This window comes from Anopheles maculipalpis, chromosome 3RL, assembly GCF_943734695.1.
Source record: "Anopheles maculipalpis chromosome 3RL, idAnoMacuDA_375_x, whole genome shotgun sequence".
In the NCBI taxonomy this organism is placed as follows: domain Eukaryota; kingdom Metazoa; phylum Arthropoda; class Insecta; order Diptera; family Culicidae; genus Anopheles; species Anopheles maculipalpis.
This window is the reverse complement of record NC_064872.1, coordinates 20,110,723-20,131,634: the sequence shown is the minus strand read 5'-3', so window position 1 is coordinate 20,131,634 and position 20,912 is coordinate 20,110,723. Positions and strand designations below refer to the sequence as shown.

General features: G+C 41.7%; 2 protein-coding genes across 2 annotated transcripts in view; one reads left to right on the top strand and one right to left on the bottom strand.

Annotated features, from left to right (window-relative positions):
- LOC126565047 (zwei Ig domain protein zig-8-like) overlaps nucleotides 1-6,393 on the bottom strand; it is a 27,172-nt gene extending 20,779 nt beyond the window's left edge. The window contains exon 1 of the mRNA XM_050222186.1: nucleotides 6,277-6,393. Coding sequence (XP_050078143.1) covers nucleotides 6,277-6,304 — 28 coding nt within the window. The 5' untranslated portion in view covers nucleotides 6,305-6,393. The remainder of the gene's footprint in view (nucleotides 1-6,276) is intronic.
- Nucleotides 1-20,912, top strand: part of LOC126565490 (uncharacterized) — a 500,287-nt gene that overhangs the window by 361,351 nt on the left and 118,024 nt on the right. The gene's annotated exons all lie outside the window — the stretch shown is intronic.

Genomic DNA, 20,912 nt, shown 5'->3' with positions numbered 1-20,912 from the left:
GGATTGGCTTGGATGGTATAAAAACAGTAGGACCGCTTGAAGCGGTGGATTTTGAGAAAATTGTTCAACTTTCTGAAGAGTTTCATCATCTCTATCGTGGAGAGTTACGTTTTTACTTTGCTCTCTCCACCACGCACGAAAAAACTCTTGCGAAAGTCATCTTCCACTGAATCGCTTGCTCACCACATGACACAACACATTTCACTGCGAACGCCAGTCCATGACGAGCACAGCTTTACTAATTAGTGTCATTTCGACGTAAGCATCCTAAGCGCCCAGCCCGAGCTCAAGCTACGAGTGCGGACCAAGACGAGTTGACGGGTTCATTTCGCTACGCAGCACGCACCGTAAGCTGGTTCCCATTTAACCTCACCACTATCGCTAAAGAGGTCCACCGGGAGTTGGAGTTTGGAAGCTGTCAGTGCCGGGTGTACAATCTCCCGCAAAAGGAACGGGGAACTGACGCTGAACTAATTTGTTGTAGACGGGTAGCAATCCTGTGCGATGGCATCGCTGTCAATTTTGTCGCATCCCATTTCGCGTTTGCCAACGACTGCAGGTGTACTTTTAAGATAGAGATAGAGAGAGGGAGAGAGTGGGCGATGTTTGATGCGGAACTTTCCGGAACTGCCCGATCTTGGGTAGGCTTGTGAAGGGCGAGCCACTAACAGGAACGGAGAGAATTGCATTTTTAGCTTGAAATATGCTGTTTGTGTGAGTTGGTTGTCCAAAGCAGGATGGAATACTGCCAGTGTCACAGAGGATGACTCAATATTTCTTTAATGGGGCAACAGTTGCGTTGTGAACGAGGCTCAACTTTGGCCCTGGTATTGTCAGCACTGCCGGGAAAGTAATCCGCTCAGGAATTGCCAAGTAAGAAACAGGACCTACGACACTTCCGAAAGACATCAGGGAAACTTGAAACTAACTTTGTATCGTTCTCTTACTGAAATATCTTACCCCATGCTTCCGGGCTAACTCACATGGCTCGAGTTTATACTCTGACCATTAATTCAATGTTGGCAAGTGGTTTTAGGGTTTGAGGGTAACACAACCCTCCAACGGGTGGTTTATAATTCCTGCATCCGGAGCACTTGCTTGCTCGACCCATTCTTCAGCCCATCTACTTCCTGTGGGGAACATTACAAAATAATTAGATTGTCATGCATGTTTTGCACAGAAGCGAGAAGTATCAGTAAACCACTGATTAGGTATAGTCTTGAAGATGCTTTCCCGCCCCCCGAAACCTAGAATGTTGGTGATGTGAAGATGGAAAATCGATCGCACGACAAGATGGACAAGGCAAAGGAGCTTAATTAAGACGACAGCTGACAATCTTCTACCACCCACCAAGGAAAGCAGAATTACTTGACTGCCTGTATCGACCGTCTAATTCCCATCCACCACTTTCGGCAAGAGGCTCACAGAAAACTATCGTATCATGTTTGCTTCACCGTCCCCATCCTTACGAGAAGTCATTAGATGGCTTTTGCCACTTCCATTCGTCGCACCGTCGTCCATCTCCGGGGGTAAGATTTTGGGAAGGAAAAGTTTTCCCAACTGGTGTGTTTTTGCTGTTTATCGCTTGCCGGTCTGGCTGGCTGGCTCGTTGGCTCGGTCCTCAGGTGTTTGAATGGTGTGGATTGATAGTGAAGTGCATTACTCGAGGGTAAATGAAGATAAACGAACGCTATACGATCTGCATGAGAAGTGCTTTTCACACCGGACCGGATAGTTTCAAGTGTCCGTCTGCTAAAAGCTTCTGGTAAAGTTTCATAAGATTGCCGAGTGGGAGCCTATAGAAAAAGCTATAAATGCTGACAAAAAAAGGTTAGAACTAAATTGAGATCTCAAGCCATGTGCCTTTAGTGGACTGTCTTCAAGAGATTATGTAATCATCATAAAGTTTAGGTCATTTTTGTGTCGTTTCAATTGAAGTAGGAATGCTTTGATATTGTTTATTCAGCATTCATTTCTGAAAAACTGCAAATCTTTTCATACATTAAATTATCCCTTCACACATAAAACGCCTTCTTCTTCTTATTGGCTTAACGACCTCTAAGGTCACGCCGGCCATGGAATGGCTTACTAGAAGACGTGCCGATACCACGTAGTTGGTTAGTCGGGCCTCACTACGGGGAGACGGTCCGTATGGGATTTGAACCCCGGTCCTGCCGTTTGAAGACCGGCGCCGCTGTCACCTGTACCACCGGGCCGCCCTACTAGCAACGCCTTAAGCTATGAATTTTGCATTGCAAAATTTCCTGCCTTTTGTGAAAAAAATCACTCACTCTTAAACTGAATGCATCAATTAACTTAATTCCAGCTGTTTGATATTTGATATTTGTTTTATTTTCAACAGACTGCTTGAGGTCCCCTTGAAGCGGAACGTCACAAAAATTGCGCAATACATGAATGAACGTGGACAAGATAAATTAACCGCGGATACAGTTTATAAATGCAACTCGAGCCATGTCCGGTTAATGATGATCACAGGCGGCATTGAATTCACGACACATACATAAACACAGATCAGAGGCGCTAGGCCTAGCAGTTTGCTATTTGTTAACTTTGTTCGAAGAAATTGTTCAAAATGAACCCTGGACACCGATTGAAACATGAAACGTGAATCAAAATAAGCATTTGACCAAGTGACCTGCTATCCATAAGGACAATAAATACATAGATAGGAATATTCAACCGTTGGCCCACCGGAATTCAAGCTTAATCTTTGTTTTCTTTTAACTTATTCAACTTCTTTTACTTATACTCAAAACATACTGTGTGGCCTGTACTTAGTTTTGCATATATTCAGGCGGCCGGGTTCCTTTAGTTCAAATCACTCCCAAAGTTTTAATAAACCCATGCAAAACAAAGGAGTTTTTAAACCACCAACAATGCTCCCTCGCAAGACAAGTGGTTATTTTAGCATCCTTTTTTTTCCATGACAAACGAAAATTACATCTAACTGAGCTGCGAACATACAGCTTTCTCCATTCAGAAGCCACCAAAAACAACTGATAAAATAATTAACACGAATATCATCGCGGCATGGAACGACATACATTCATTATCTAAACTATAAAACACTCCCAAACATTGAAAATGTTGTGTTGTAATAGTGAGCTCAATTATTTGCGATTTCACTCCCTTTCCTAAGTACCAGTTAACCCATCACCCAACCGTACAACCAAGCAAGTCAGTGTTTGGACCTGTCGATGGCAAAATAATTGAATTAATTGTTCACAACATGGCGATAATGAGTTTTATAATTTATGATACCAATGAACGTGACAAGTTTTGTGCTCCTGCCAGCCGCCATCCTTCCCTTAATCGACCGCCCAACAGCTACAGGACATAAAGCGCAGTACGTTGCCAAACTCGCTCGTATAAATAATAGCTGGGACCCTCATCAAAATGCTGCAACTTTGCAGCTGGCTGCGGCAAGAGGACCCAGGAAGCACACCCTTAAAGCGGACAGGTAAATCGTTTAAGCTGAAACGTGTTTATTGTTTGCCGGGTTCGGCTGGCGAAGTGTTTTAAATGGCGTACAATAAGCATGGCTTTACGGAATAGTACCAGCAGTAATAATAAAAATAATAATAATAATTTACCCCAACCTCAATGACTCCACTGTGGACAATTATCAACACGCACGGCAGGGAGGGGATGGTGTTGGAAGATATGAGTAGTTTGGTAAAAGAGGTGCTAAACATGTTAACGCTCGTCCGAAGCGGTGATATTTTTTGTGCGTTTTGTGAGAAAGTGGAAAAAAAGGGAAATGGATTGTTGATGTGTTTATCACGTGATTATTGTGTAGTGTGCCAATAAGGGCATACTACACACAATGCGGTTCTGGTTTGTGCTTGTGTTTCGAACGCAATGTAATGTGATCGATACACGCAATAGAGTCGTTGAAATGGGTTTTATGTCTTTATTCCATGTAGGGAGTATGTTGGTTAAGTAGTATCTGTATTGGATTATTATTTTGTTGTAATTTATGTTCCTTTTAATTATTCATCAGCCAATTAAAATACGTTAAAAGCGTATTACGACCGCAGTTTTGAGATATTATAAATATCAGCGGTTTTACTTCCAAATTTTAAGCCTTAAATTCTGCAATTAGTTACGTTTGTCATTAGTTAAAAATATTAGCTATCATAAAGCTCATTTTCACATGACCAGTGGACCATCCTCATTAGATCTATCACAAATATAAACATCAGTTGACCCTTTTCGTATGGTTCAAGTAACCATCTGCATAACGATGTGTTGCTATACATTATACATGCATGATTTTAAACAGCGATGTTAATCGCGTTTACACATCAATTTTTGTTATCTAATCGATTTTTTTCAATGTTCAATATACCTTATTTCACCTTTGTGACGCAGTTCAGAACAAAAACTCCAGCGTCAAATAACTTTCCACGAAAAACCACACTTTCTCACACAACAAAAAGGAAAGCCATAAACAAGCGAGCAGCCATTTAACACCTCCTTAACAAAAATTTGTTTGATCAAGTTTCCTATCATCATCGATACCGAAAGAGGATGATATCCCTTCGTCCAGAACAATCGAACGTGAGCAAAGCGCGAACATCTTTGGTGTTTTTTTTTTTTTTCAATAACCAAGTTTTGTTCGGATTCCTTTTCCACTTCTCAAAATCCGTGAATGCTTCATGGAAGAAAAAAAACCACAAAAACATGGAAACAGCAAAACGAGTTAAAAGGGATTGTGTTCACTGTGGTGAAAATGAGTTCACCATCACTCTTCATTTGCTCGTAATTTAATCCTTTCGGGATGCAAGGATATTACAAAATCCATTAACTTGTTGTTGACCTCTCTTTGCAAACCGGAATCCCTCCCGGGTTGAATCTGTATCGATTTTTTTTTTTTTGCTTTGATGATAAGTTGCGGTATAAATTCGTAAACAAAAAAGATCTGATTTTCGCTAAGCAGGTTACTTATGTTTCAAAGACCGATTTGCAATCGAATCACGATAAATTGTGTAAATAATATTTTTTTTTACATCGAAAGCGAAATGCTTAACAGCCGCATTTTACTGTAAAATTGGATGATTTGCTTTTTATTGGAGTTGATTATGTTAAACAGATGGCTCGCATAAATCAACCTTTTCAGTTCAATCAACTAAATGTGCTATTCCGGTACAACCTGCACCCCACCAAAAAATCATCAAAGCATCATGGGAAGCATTGTGTGCCAAACAATGAATGGAAACCCTTTTCACACCAGACAAACAATTCCCAATTCAAAGCGAGCGAACGAAGATGAATTGAATGATTTTGTTTTCCTTTTCTTTTTCCGTACCCAAAATTGTAAATACAAATTTTCTTTTGCCATAGTTGAGCCATGCAAAAAGCCCAGCTCCATTTCACGGACCGCGAGCCTCCAAACGTTGCGCTGAAGTCAACGAAAGCACCAACGCAGCAGCAGCAATAACAAAGAGGTTGCGTCACGGGTAATATAAATTGCCATTCATTCTATCAGAGTATATCTCGATCAGCTTTTGACCACATCCGCGTGAAATCGAGTTGTATTTGATTTCATGTTTTGCTTGCCTTTCGGAAATGGTTTCAGGAACAGTTTATTCCCATGAAACACAACCACCATATCAATCGGTGTTTCCAAGCGAAATCTCAAGCGAAACTCGTATTCATTTACTTTGTTTGCGCATATATTCCTTTCTGTTATATTTTTCGTATTTATTCGTTGTTCGCAAACACAAGGCATCAAAAACAAGTTTCGTTTGATTTTTACGTTCATCGCTCGTACGCAATATTTTCGTTTGCAATCTGATTCCGCCCTTGTGTTTGCTCTCAGTGCCTGTGTGAATGAAACATTTCAAGCGATGGAATGTGGAAGGCACGTGCTGCTAGGGAAATATTCTACAATTAGCAAATTTCAATGAAATGGAGCTTTGAAAAGACAAAATAAGCCCTCCATTGACCTTTCCTTTCATTTCCTTTCACCATCAGCATCCACACGGACAGGAGAGGCGTGGTAGGCCCAGATTGAGGTGGGAGGATGGCGTGGAATCATCCGCCATCTAGGCCGGGATAACGGATTGGCGGAAGACGGCGTGGGACCATGAGCGGTTCCGGATTCTGCTACGGCAGGGCAAGACTGTAAAGCGGTTGTAGCGCCTGATAAGATCAGCATCTTACCGCAAAACATGTTTTTACCAGAGCCATGTATTTTTTAATCAGTGTATACAAAAAGTACATAGGAAAATAACGATGGCTGAAACGTACCTGTAGCTGGTAGGAAGCTGGATCTCATTACATCCAGCAGCGCAATTCCTGTGGGATCATTTCTACGATTTAACACTAGCAAAAGCCACTCACCCTGCACGCCTGTTTTACATTCCCACGCACTGACGTTTTCGAGGAAATTTTCTCTCTCCTTTCTTCTAAATGAGCAAAACCACAGAAACTTCAATCAAAACAATACTACCAACCACCCGGAACACTCGTGGAAGGATGAATTAGCATAAACAAAATTCACATTTTTATTTGCCCGAAATGATTTCGTCGTTTGCACATTTTCCTAGAAACCACATGCACATGCACCTTTTCATAGGCACCAATTTGTTTAGGCTTTCAGCTGCCTTCATACATACACCTACCACCATGCACTTGGAACATTCACTGCTGACAGCTACCGAAACCAGCTATCGGGAATAGTCTGCGGCTCGAATATTGAAGCGACTAGAGAAGTGAATCTAATTTTCAAACCACCATTACGAATTGGGTCAATAGAATCAAGCGAATTTTCCACACCACAACACACCAAGCTGTCTGACCGGGTGCTTCCGTCACCGAGCAGGAGTCTCCTTTCGTATGATTTCGAATGACCAGGCGTTTCCTTTTTTTTGTGCGCTTTGGTTACCAACGACCAGGCGTCTCCTTTGCACGGTACGGCTACGACCGACCAGGCGTCTCCTTTTCACGGTACGATTTCGCGAACAGCCACACACCCTCACACGCACACGTTCCGATACGTTCCCGTACACGGTTTACAATGAACTAAACCGGTGTACGCTGGGTTGAGATCGTTACCCAACCTTGTCTGCCTTCTTTTTGCTCAAGGGATTGTATGAAAAGTGAGCTGTGAGTTGTGAGGTGTTCATTCCGATAGTGAGTGTAACTCATAGTTACGCTCATCAGAGCTCACGGAGTACGGTGCCCGGTGCGCATGTCCTCTCCGAACCGGATGTGAGGTCATTTTTGAAGTTTTTGTTTTGCTATTAAAGCAACTCCATGCTCCGATACTGCTCTACACGTTTTGCACGGATTTATGGTTGCCGTCACTGCTGCTGCTGCTGCTGTTCCTCGGTTGGGGCGTGAGGCTCAATAAAGTACTGATTGCTCCCAGCAGCGTGCCGAGTAGAAGGTAAAAGAAGCAGGACACGGCGAAAGGACGACGGTGAGAGATAAACGAAATAGAATGAAGGTCAGTTGATCAATAAAGCGAACCGAGAGTAACAGAGTGGACAAATAAAAGAATGCACAGTTTGCTTGATGGCATGAAATTTGCTTCAAAGCCAATTTAACATTCAAAAAAGGAAGGACTGTTGCCGTGTTGTCAGTCGCTTATAAGCTGCTTCATATTCGATGCAACTGCAAATTTGTGATCTGCTTAACAATTGCATCATCATCATCATCAGCATCACCATCATCAATGCGGCCTCCGCCCATGTGCGAATGCAATTGCAACTGGGGAGGTTTAGCACAGACTCGCTAATCAATGCTAACACAGTCGATGCTGAGCGGTCCGCTTTCACCAGAGCATTATCCAACCTCCCTTACACCGCAGGGACGTTGCAGATGGCTTAGGCTCTTTCAAACCATAAATAATGTCCGATACCAGTGTCAGATTCATATCGCAACTATTCCACGATGGATATCAATGAATCAAATCGAGTAATGCTCGTTGCTAGCGAACGCAAGGGTAACGTCAGCAAATGGTAAGCTTTTCCCGGATGATTGTGTAAATAAATTCAAACCCATGATGATTGCACAATGAGCAGGATTGTATAAGCTTTTGCATTTACCTGCTGCTGTTGCCGAGGATCATGGCAGGTTCGGCCGAGTGCTACACAAATCGCAACTGTAATTTAATATCGGATGTGAATGCAAGTGCAAATCAACTTTGAACGGTCGTGAATATGAGTTTTCCCAGCTGAAGCGGATGTTTATGGATGCTTTTCAGTACTTCTTCATATTGGCGACTTCTTACAGCTGAGAGTTTGTTGTAAATAATCCTTCTGCTGAACATAATCAATAAGTTATAACGCATTTTAAGTCGGATATAATAGTCCCAACTGATACGGTTGAAACTACTTACTTTAATGATTGGATTATATATTTATCTCGCCTTAGTTTACCTGGCTTTCCTCCGAAAACGAGCTAGCGTTACATCCACTCATCTATCAATCCATGACACGTGTCATTCGCTCTAGAGTACACATGCTCCCACCGGTGATAACAATACCGCAGCACTCGTTCGAGCGCTAGATTCGTACGATCCATAACGCTACACTGATGGGCAAATTCACACCGCATTCGGATGAAACGAGGAACGTATCTGTGGTGCCTGTCAATGAAAATGTAATTTTTCCTCCCATCATATACAGCTGGTGCTGGTAATTCTGCTGCTGCTGCTTCTTGCCTATAGCTTCGTTTGGCGAAACATTACAATAAACGACGGTTATTTGCACCTGTGCGTAACGATGGCTTGTGATTTCCGTGTAAGTGTAGTGTACGATGATAAGGTCAGTTGACTAGAAAAAGGGATATTCATTCATCTCGATACGATGAAGCAATAGTATTGTACACAGGAAAGATGTTTAAATAGGAAAATAAAACGGTAATGGTAGAAAATATGCATTAAAATTGTACAAACAAATTGTTAAAAGTTAACCGAGAATACCCAGGACATGGCAAAAAAACAAAAATTGAATGCCCCGTAAAGTTTATTTACACAATCAACATTTGCAGTGTTGACCAAATGGTGCAAGCTGTCACACTTAAACGAAATAAAAATTGTTGAATTTAAATTAAAAAAATCAGAGCTGATAATCAAAAACAATAACAGCAAAATAGCAAGTACAGCTGAAGTATCACAAGACATGTTTTCACAACGTATTTAAAAAAAGCGTTTTTTATGAATGTTGATAGAACAGACAATTTATTTATAGTGTGTTAACTTGATAACAAAAGATTTTTTTAAATTAGATCCAGCCTTTCCTTAGATAAACTCAAAGGACTGATGATTATTACCCAGTAGAACTCGTCAGTCAAAAGGCTTTGTCCGAGGGAAATTATTTACTGGAAATTCCCATAGGAAGTTGACTCAAGAAAACATACTTGCCAAGATTAAACAACATTTAGACGCTTTGTTGTCTCACTGGCCTAACAGTTTCTAAATACAGTGACATTGTTTGAGAAATTTCCTCAACCAAAATTAATCACCCACCAAAAGGCTCTTTTGAAGGACTTTATCGACCAAAAGTTTTCGGTTAGCAAGTTATTTCGTCATAAGAAAATCGCTTACCAAGAGTTCTTGTTTGTTAAAAGACAAAGGACAAGGAGTTTACCTGAATCAAAAATTGTCCAATGAGAACAACAGGTTGCAAAGATAGTTGGGCTTAAGGCTTTGCCCAAACAGTAGTTTCACGATCTCTAGGCAAAAATTTACCTTCTGGCAGTCATCACATCATCAGGCACATCATCACTGGAGCAACAATGTCATCTACGCTTGCTTTCTGCATCCCGCATTTCACCTCGATGTTCCTCCAGAATAGATAGAATAATGGACTTTTCAGGCATAAAGTTCAATTGTAGTTCAATTAGTATTTGTGTATAAAAGGCGACGTCCAATAGACGCAGAATCAATTCTGGACTGAGCATAAGAGATGGTTTGTTGTTAGAAGCTGGAGCGAAAAATAAATAGTCGCACAAGTTAGAAAAACAAGTCATGCTTAAATATGGGCATGAAAGAAGATTCATTACACGTTACGTAAGCAGAAGATAAATCGTATCCGTTGGGCAAGAATTAAAACGGCAACGACCAGTAGGATCATCCTTAGTAGGCCATAATCGTTGAAAGAGCCCTGACAGATGTAAAATTCTATACTACCGTGTGAACAGCTTACAAGGATACCAAAGCTATAGACAAGTGGTTTTATTTAAAGAAACTTGAGAAAAAAGCAGCGCTTCAACCCGCAACATTTATGATAAGTGAGATATCTGTTTATGTATCTGTTAAAGTTAACTAAATCACTAAAACAAACATTATTTATATTGAAAAATTCACTTTAAATAAAAGCTTCCCATACCTAGACAGGAACGTCCATTTGCACCTCCTCCGTACATGACCCGTAATTTCTATCCCCTTTAAACAAACAAACAAAAATCCAGATTCGACAATAAGGCCATCTCGTAATAAAATATGGATGTGCAGCCACTGGAAAAGCTTCCGGGAAAGCCACGAAATTTGATACGATGGCAAGGGTTGCGGGAGAGCAGAGACTGAGCCGCGGGAAGGAGACAGAGAGAGATAGTGGGGAAAGAGAAAAAACGAATGCAAACTGATAGCATTCCACTGAAAGTGACTGAGTTATATTGTGACATTTTTATGGCTTTTCCGGTGCATTCGATGCATCGCTTCAGTATCGATAGAGACATTGTTCGAACGTTGTGCTTGCACTTCGTTGGTTGAATGTTGCCTTTTTTTGTTGTTTGGTTTATTTTGCTGCGATGCAGTCTAGCCACATGTGAAAGAGCCATAGTTGGGACTATTGCACATTTAATACTAAAAGGATAGTCTTTGATTGCATCGTTTGAATTTGGCGTTTAAAAAGATCTGCAAAAAGTCCGATCCAATTTTGTAGGTTAACAAGCCCTTGAAAATGTGAAAGTTGTAGCAGGGTGTGAAAAATTGGACTAAATCGTAATTTTATTGGTGCAATAAGGTTTCCCTCGTATAATAAAAAAAATAAGTAAAACTTTTATTTTTTAACATAAAATAGCACATTTAGCTAAGAAAGTAACATATTCATGGGTGATGGTGTTATCATGGCCATAAATATAGCATTGGTCATCGGTATGAATAATGCACCATTCAGCTGCCTCAAGACTTCATTTTCCACGGTACACTTTTGTGCTACGAATCGGTATCCGGTCCCGGTATTTGAATATAACATGAACCCACTGCTTGTCTGCTTAGAGCTGCCATTATACAAAAAAAAAACTGCTCCTCTTCCCGTACAGTGCTACGAACCGGCAAGCAGGGGGCTTGAAACCCTCGATTCACTGACGATGCTGTTTCACTTTCCGGCTTAAGTATTGTCGACGCTTTTGATTTTATTTTTCATGACCAACGGAGCGCATTCTTCGCACTACTTTCTGCACCGGTCGTTCCAGATCCGTTCGTTTGTTTCGTTTTGTGCGGCATTAGGCTAAAGTTTTTGAAACAAAGAATCCTTTTTCCGTCTGTAAGCTTTCCCTGGCAGTACCTAGCAGAAGGAGCGATACAAAGCGGTAGACAAAAGTTTCCCCAAACGGGTGGCATACAGCAATGGCGCTCACTCGCTCGCTCACGACAACAGATGCACAGCCGAAAAATGCATACGTTTGCCTTTTGCCTGTGCCACGCTTTCCTCACCGTGCGTGCCGTGGCACGGATGGTAACGCCGACGTCGGAACGGCAAAGTTCACCACTGGGAGCGCGGACTTTTGCCGACACTTGCACCAGAAAACACAGCCCGTGCACGGGAAGCACGGGAATAAAAGTTTTAAATTGAACTTATAAGTTTTAACTCGTGGCACACTTTCCTTCAAACTATTGCATGAAGTGGACAACACCGGGGAACGGATGGGGGGTCGAAACAGAGGGAAGAGTGAATTTCATCTGTATCCATCCCATGGGATATTGTGAGACTTGAGATCTCTCAGGAAATCGCATCGAACGAGGCCATATCCAGCGATCCCGTTTACCATTGTAGCGCTCAGCCGACCAAAAGCATAAAGCGGCCGATTGTTTTCAACTTTGTGCAACCATTGTGGGCGTTGGAGGATCTCAATCGGGTGGGATGGGATGAGGCAGGTTTAGATGGCATCCTTCTCCCACGAGCAAGTGTGAATCGTGTAGCGCGTGAAAGTTTCCTACGGTTTTGAACGCAGAGTGGGAGGATAAACACAAACGAGGTATCAATTGATGCTACCAAAGTGCTGCTGGGAAAACAGGGGAATGTTGCAGACTCACGTGGGGATGCGTGAACTAAGCTCATAGGCTGAGGGAAGTGATTTTTGAACGAGTTTTAGGTGCTGCTAAGGAGGTAAGTTTCTTTGACGGAAACCAATTATTTAGAAAGTAGTGTTATGCGGGGAAAAGAGAGAGTAGAGTTGAAAAAATGCGCAGAAGAAACAGGAAAGGCAGAAAGGTTTAGTTTGTAGTCCTATTAAAATGCTATTCCACATAAAACTATAACATTTTAAAAGTGAATAAAGGGGCGTTCCAGTCTCAAGTCTTATAAAGGATTATTGCTGCTTACGATGGACTGTAGCACTTCGGATCACCGGTCCGTTCCGGTGGTGTAGGTGACACGAAACATCAAAATGTAACGCTTCGTAACGCTTCTTTGACTGTTTCGCTTTGTTTCGCTCTTTTTGCAGGTTTCAAACCTTCCAGGCTTAATACCTGTAAGGTATCGTACCTTGTAAAAAGTTTATTTGACCACAAAGTACAGTAATTTGTTTGAAATTGTGAAAAAAAAATCGGAAAAAAATTTATGGTTTTGCAACACAGCCAGGGAAGAGCATTAGTTACTGTTAAATTTGATGTTTCGTTTTGGTCTGTATCGATTGTGTGTGGCCCCGACTTAAGGGATTGGGATGTGCGGTGCCTTTTTCGTGACTAGCTCACTGTAGCATCGTGAGTCTAATTCAATGCTGGTGAGATCATATCGTACACTTCGTAGAGCTTGCCATTGTAGTGAATCCTACAATGTCTCTCTACACTTAGGGGACATTCACGAATTAAGTAACGTTAAATCGGGGTTTTTTGCCCCCTCCTATGATAAAAGGTAGCATCGTAATCCCCCTATCAATATTACGTAACGATAATGTACCTCCCATCTCCCTTCAAAAATTGACTTGAACATAAAAATTTGAATAAAATGGCAAATGATTTAACTCTGTATTCCAAATATTAGGAAAGTGGTTGGTCCAGTGGTAGAAGCGACAGTGGTGCCGGTCTTAAACCGGCAGGAAGATGTAATTTTTTTACTTTAACAAAGAGATTTGATACACAAAACGATGAGACATTGATTAAATTATTATACAATTTTGGAGCAATTGCCATAAATAAAATAAGCGTTTCCCGAAATTTTGTTACATATAACATTCTTTCACGTAACACAAAGTTGACCAGCCCTCCCCCTCCATTCTCCCTTGTGTAACAAATCGTAATACTAGAGGGTAACCCCTCCCCCCTTCGAGAGTAACGTAATTTATGGACGCCACCTTTATGGACCAATTGCTTTTGAACATCTTCCTCTCGAATGCGAACAAGATGGCTTTTGGAGATCACGCGAATAAGAACTTTATACAAATCCTTGTCGTGAAGGTAATGTAATGGTAATGAAGAATTTCTATACTTTGAAGCATTTAAAAGTAACGGATGTGTTATCACAGAATTGCTTTGTCACAAAAACATAAAATACTATTTATTCACAATTAATTATGCCGGTGAATTGCCGTATTTCTGTTGTATTTGTTTTACGTCTTATTGGATTAACCCCTCAGTCTGCCATTCATTCTTCATAATTCATACAAAAATGCACTTTAACCTGAACTCAGTAGCAGATAGTTATCAGTATGAGGCTTTATTTACTCACTTCATTATCTCCATGAAATCACTTTCTACACAACCAAAATATTTTAACACAAACATTGATTACTCCTCTAACAAACAGAAAACTGATAACATTCAGCTTTTAACTGCAATCCGTTCCAGTACACCAAAAGTTTGCTTGAAAGCTCCTAAACGATGCTCTGCACAAGTTAAACGTACTTTACCCACAAAATCGCACCCTCTACTCCCAACTCCCCAAAAGCGCCCAACTATCGAACATCTCCATTTGCAACATGTAATGATCTTGTGTTTCTTCTCTGCAAGGCTTACCCGTCCAGATATTACGCTTCCGAACGGAAGCAAACATTTACCCTAGCTGCATAATACTTTGTGAAAACTTCCTGGAAAGCGGATGCTTTTGCATTTTCCCATTCTATCGGACTGAGCATTGGGGAAAATGATGTTTAAACGCTGTCGCTAGGAAACGATATAAAGTAACGTCTAACGACTTATTTCTGCAAACTGATTTGACGCACGGCTCGAGAGGGGAATGAAAAGGAAACGGTCGATTTCGCTTCCGTACGAAATAAAAGATCATGCCCAAAACGGATTCATTCTCTGGTCCCTGAAAGCACTGCAAGAAACACACTCGGAGCTGGACCTGATGCTACAAAGAAACGACAAAATAAACTCCAAACGACAAGCTGTTGACAGGCATTGAAATATTTGAGGTACCACGCGGTGCTCATTTCCGGTGGTGCTAATATCCTTGACATTCGCCTGACCAGCATTGCCAGCAGTAGTAGCAAGCGGAAGCAGAAACAACAGCTCCAAAAAAATGATATTTGTTTGACACCGCTCGGAAGGATATCCCATCAGGAGCCGAAGCTTCATTTTATTTCGCCTTTTTGTCCATTTCCCGGTCGAAATTATCCTTTTTCCAATGATTGGTGGCATGTTGGGCAGGCATGCTAGTTTGTGAGTTTCATCTTCGTCTTCCGTTTGGATGTTGTTTGCTGTGCCCTTTTTATAACTTTTTATTGGTATGAGTTTTTTTGTTTAGTTTTACTGGGCACTCACTGTTCAATCGGAAAGGCCATGACGGCACAACGTTCAATCGGACGAAAACGCACAAGCCGATCGTACAGCACTGAAACAAATCATCAGGATAAAAGCAAACCAAACATTCATCAAATGAGCCTATTAAGAAGCCATTTGTTAGCTTCCGACCTTTTTTTCTGTGTCGTCCATTTTCTACCAAGGAGGTTAAGGGCATTTTTTTTTTTTTGCTCCGGCTGTTACCTGATGTTGCCCTATAACGTTTTGTGGAATGCTTTTAGGCACTGCAAGCTCTCACTCACACGCAAATAAAAGCTCTCGACTGGCCAATAGCATTCAAATTCATTCAACACATTTATTTGTGCTTTCTTTCTCTGTGTCTCAGCTCTTTTTCATCTTCACATTTGCTTCGCTTTACTTAAACTCCACACTTCAAGCCACACTCTTTTACACGCACACATAAGACAGCTCAAGTTCGCAATCGATCAGCTCAGGCGGCAATGATGAGATTTTGGTCCGTGATATGAAGCAAGGAAAAGCAAGAAGAACCTTTTAAAACTGCAAATGTCCTCGTCGAAGTTGTGGGCGCTTTCAGGGTGCTTTTTTGTGCCGGTTGCGAGTAAAGCAATTTTACGTCAACTCAAGCAAGTAGGCAAAAGGTCGGTGGTAAAACAGGAAGTACTTTTTCACGGCGTTTACCGTAGACGAAGAGGCCTATCTACTTTCGGTTGGAGCGATAATTTTTGACCTTTTTTGGTTTGAGCCAGTGCGCACCGGAAGACGCCTCTTCATTTTTAAATATTGGACAGGAGGCAAGACTGATAAGTAGTTTGCGTTTGCTTTTTGACGAAAGGTCAAGTCTTTCTAGTTAAAAGCAAGATTGATGTTGAATTTTGCTAGCGTGTGTAGGAAACGTAAACAATGATGGCAAAAGCTAGCTTTTAAGCTTTGCAACAGTATTTCCTAGAAAAATCGAACTAAATAAATTTAAAAACTTTTATTAAAATTTGTTCAAATTTTAAGGAACCTTTATGAAAAGAATATGGCGGATTAACCTAATATAATAGGCGGATAACAATGTGGCGGAGTGGCGGATTAACCTGTGGGCGGAGCTGGTGGTCGCCAGGGGCACCGGCTAGAGAATCCCTTTCGTCCTTAGATAGGTAAATTCCACCAAACTGCCATCCCCGCGACAGCAGTACAAACCGCGTCTATGAAGATCTACAGGAGGCTCAGTTCAGTTTGCCAATGGCACCTTTCTCGACCTTGCTAACAAGCAAACAAAAAAAATCAAAATCGGTATGGTATGGATCGGTATGGCTGAGTTGGACTTAGTTAATTGGGTGATCCAAAGATGCATCCAACGGCATGCAGAACGCCTCGATCGAACCAAAAATGAGCGAGTTACCGCCGATTTCACACGTTAAAACGTGTAGCAAAAATTTTCCGGGAGTTTCTTGGACCACATTAATCCATGGAAAATGGGCGATATCTCGCTTAGTTTTAGTCCGTTCGAGGCAATGCTTAATCAGCCACTGAATATGATCAATACAATATGATGATTTTTACCAAGCCCAACGCAGGCTTCAGAGCGATGTTGAACAACAAACAAAGAGATCTCGTCTCTTTGCGTCAGACTCCTGTCCGCAGGGTCTTGCTGCATTTTTCTTCGGGTGCGTGCTGCAATTTTTTTGTATAGTGTTCACCTGCACTTATCATCAAACCATTCTTTACTTTAAAAAAATATAGAAAATGCGCTGGATACTCAAAGAGAGATATCAAAACGAGAAAATTTAACAAACACTTTCCAAAGCCTGAAATTCTCATTTGGAAATCTCCCCAAGTTTGGTGCCTTTAGGTAACGCGTCACACGACCACTTGTTCGCTCAGTCTGAGACTAAATGCATATACTGTTCTAAATTCTGTGTTATTGATTCAAAAACTCGAAAAGAAGAAGAAATGATTTTTACTTTTATAGCAAAAATAACCTTAATCAACACAACGGAATCCTTCGAATACGTATATGTTATAGCATTATGGTGAAGCGATGTTTCCAGGGAATAAATATAAACGGTATTATTCACTAGGCAAACAATAAACCACCACTATGGCAGTTCTGTGTCGTGAGGACACAAAAACCTGGACTCAAATCAACAACACCCACCGCGAACGAATACAACAGCAAACGACGGGTGGCAAAAACACATATTAACAAAAGCAAAATCAAAACCCCATCCTTGGCACTGCGAAGCAATAGTAAAAGAAAACCGTACGATATCAACATAATTGAAGGTGAAAATCAATTCCAGTTCCAGCCAGCAGCCACGGTGGCGTCATTCAGCTAAAGCGCTCCAAAGCTACAGCAGCAGGGTAGCTTATGATGATATTTGAATATTTTCTTTAGCGCCTTTCTCGGCTTCATCGTCCTCGACTGCAATCGACCAAGAAGGACATTGCGAGATGTCGCCAAGAAGAAAAAAATCCCCCCCCCCCCTCCACTCTCATCCACAGCAGCTGCTGCTGCTGCTACTGCGGAAGCAAAAATTCAATAGTCAAAATAGAATATTTTTCTAGAGGGCACCGCACCACACAGCCATGCAGTCACACACAAGCAGCTTCGAATCTCACATTGTGTCGCCCACGGCTCCCATGGCCCGAGCTCGTGATGAAGAAGCCAGCAAACTGCGCTGGGAATTCGGACGCAAAAAAGCACCCAAAGAGGGTAGGGAAAAAAATTGAGGACGAATAATAATTGGAAATTTTCAAAATATACCGAATCCCATCAAACCGCCCAAAGCTGTACACGGTGGGATGGCGGGTGTTGGCTTCAAAGATTGTACTTACCCCAGAAATCGGCCAAAAAAAGGTATGTGTTTGCATCGCACATTCGAAGCGATCGTGCCTTCCTTGGGGAGGGAATAAGGCAAGACAGAGATCTCAGGGGATTTCTCTCCAAAAAAAAAAAAAGAAAAAAAGAAAAAAAGGGAAAACGAAAGCAAATCAAAATATCAAACCCGCGGGGAAGCTGGCGGATTCGAAACTCGCAGCCACACTCACACAGTCAAAAGGCCTCACAAATCGATGCTTATTTTTGCAACCCATCAATACTATTTAGACGCCGCGTTTCCATGTGTGTTTGCATGCTTGCGAGCGAGTAAAATCACGTTTGTTGCGTAGTCACCAAATCAACGAAACCGGGCGACAGGAAGTGTCTTTGGAGAACACTCTCGCCGAACGAGTGCCACGCGTTCGCTGAGCGATGCTTATCTGCGCCCGGGGTTTTCGTCGGTAGCAATCGGTGAATATATTGTGCCTTTATTTCAGTGCGCCGTACCCAACTGGGCCTGAGTTATTGAAAATGTTCCCTCTAAGCGTAACAGTATTATCCAGCGTTGATTCGCGTCGACTGCTATTTCGGCTGCGTTCCGAGTATGTTTTTTTTTTTCGATTTCGAGGAAGATTTTTATTTCTAACTTACTTTTGCTTATGATCGAGCGAAGATTGATTACATATGCGCGTTTGGGGGTTAGCGTTATTGGCTTCTAATGCAGAGACAAACACAGCAGGGACGGCAGCAGTGACACATGATTCACTTGCCGGGACGGGAGGAAATTTAATCCCCTGATGAAGATGGAGTAGAATGAAAGCAAGCAACAAACAATTCCGAACGGGAAGCAAGTAGAGGCGAATATACTTAAGAGAAGGTAGACCGTGTCGTGGAAGATGGACTGAATGTTGCTTTTCTAGGTTACCACTCGAACGAGAACTCTAGTCCTTTCTCAAGAAATTTTTCATTTTCTCGAAGGTTTTATTGATGGATGGAAGGGAGAAAAATGTGAGGAGTATGAAGGAAAATTTCGTTATCACGTATAAGTAATTGGAAAATAATTTTCTTTCCGAGAAATAACTACAACAGCTACGTTTTCAAAAGCAATAACAACACAAAGATCGCACGTTTAATTTTAAACAGGAGTTCGGGCAGTTTGTGACTTTAAAAATATGTTTTTGCTTCTTTTTCATTGGCACTGGAACCTCGAGAGGCTTTGGTTTGCCTTTTATGGAATACTTTGACATTTTTTATTTGTAGCAAAAAAGGCAAGAACAATCTGAAATCAAAACTACTATTTTTGGGATTTGGCATGAGCAAATGATAAACCATCTGCGTCGCTGCTGTTGGCCGGAATATAATGTTTCCTATACTGGTCATAAGGGTAACTTTTATGAATTGAAAGCACTGTATAATGTTCTTGAATTATGTTTGCTTCAGCTCGTGCCATGCACTGCCGGAAACTCCAATGAAGTATGTTTCTTCCTTTCCCGAATTTGATTATTTAAAGACTAATTACTTGCTTGCCAGAGGATCTGACCGTGAAAGAGCTCGACTGGCAAGTAGAGTATCAGCTGACGGTGACGATCTAGGGGTGTTAGAGGAATTTTGCTGGTTTGGTACGATCGAAACTTCGGACAGAAACGTAGGCAGTGAAACCCAAAAGCGCATTGTGCAGTTACATCGTGCCTACTACGGGCTTAAAAGATTTCTGACATCCAAAAGACTCCAGAAACACTTGAAAAGCTTTAAACAAGGCACACTAGTGCGTCCGGTAGTCGTCTACGACATACGAACGGAGAATGTAAGGAAAAAAGGGAAACCACGAGCTGTTTGATGATGCAGATATCCTGACGGAAGTTAAAACTGGATGGATACGATGGCTTGGGCATGTGTTGAGGATCCCGTGCTCATGCCCCATCAGAAAGGTGGTCGCCAGGGGATGGACCCGTTCGGCACGAGGCGTAGAGGAGCACAGCGAGCTCGTTGGCTGGATCAAGTGGAGTCAAACCTGCCGGAGATCGGTTGCAGCTATGGGTGCCATGAGAAGGAGTGCAGTACTGGACCGAATTTCCTGAAAACGAATTGGAGAAGGAGATATTCTACTATTTAAATGAATCAAATCATTTGCGGTTGAGTGGAGCTTGGATACGTTGAGGATGAAACGTGTTGGATCCTCCAGATTTCCCAAACGCTTCATTCTTATCAGTGATTGTTTCGGGTAGATGGCGACACAACTTCAGCATCTTTGAAGTACTTTTTAAAGCAAATCTAACGCATGTACCATGCTCTTGTTGAGCCTGCTTGGCGTACGGGTAAATTAGGGAATAATAATAAATAAGTGATAGCATTTGGAAGCCTACGTGTACTTGTACTTGCAATTTCGAAGGTCTCTGCCAGCCCGGAATAAAAATAAAAATACTGGCCATGTAATAAATTTCACTGATTTGCTCTCTGAGTCACAGTTTCTGTTGAATACTCCGGTCGCTCTAAATAATAACGCACAACTATAGCGCAAAGTTCTTTCAGTGTTCTTGCTGAATTCACTGTAAATAAGCTGATGAAGCTCGCAAATGTTGGCAGTATGTAGGTAACAAGTAGACATTATCCATTGACTGTTGGACCAACCACCAGAAAGCATCGTTCTACACCATGAACAATCGAAACATTTTGCCCCATTATAAATGCTTATGTTTGTATACGGTTTCCAACATCTTCAAACGATTTCCAACAACATTTCAGACAGTAAAATGCGTTTCGGAACATTGAAAAGATTTTTTTTTAATACATTATACATTAAACGGAATGTCCCAATAAATTTTATTCCAAATATTCTTAAAATTCCTAAAGTATAACGTTTGGCATAACGGTGCTGGATGGCCCGCTGGCAGAGCATGTGGAATGAGAACGTGAAGGATCTCGGGAGGCTCCTTTATTCCTTCTCGCCACAGGTATCCCTCTGTCCCTGGTTTCACGTACTACCGGTAGATCGTGCGTTTATTCGCATGGTGTCGAACCATCATGCGATGCATACACATGCACAGGTAGTTCCAACTCTAAGATTTGTAGCTGTAGTAACGGATACCACGACGTTGACCACATCCTCTGGTCATGCGTGGAATTCGATGCGGCTAGACCCAGAGT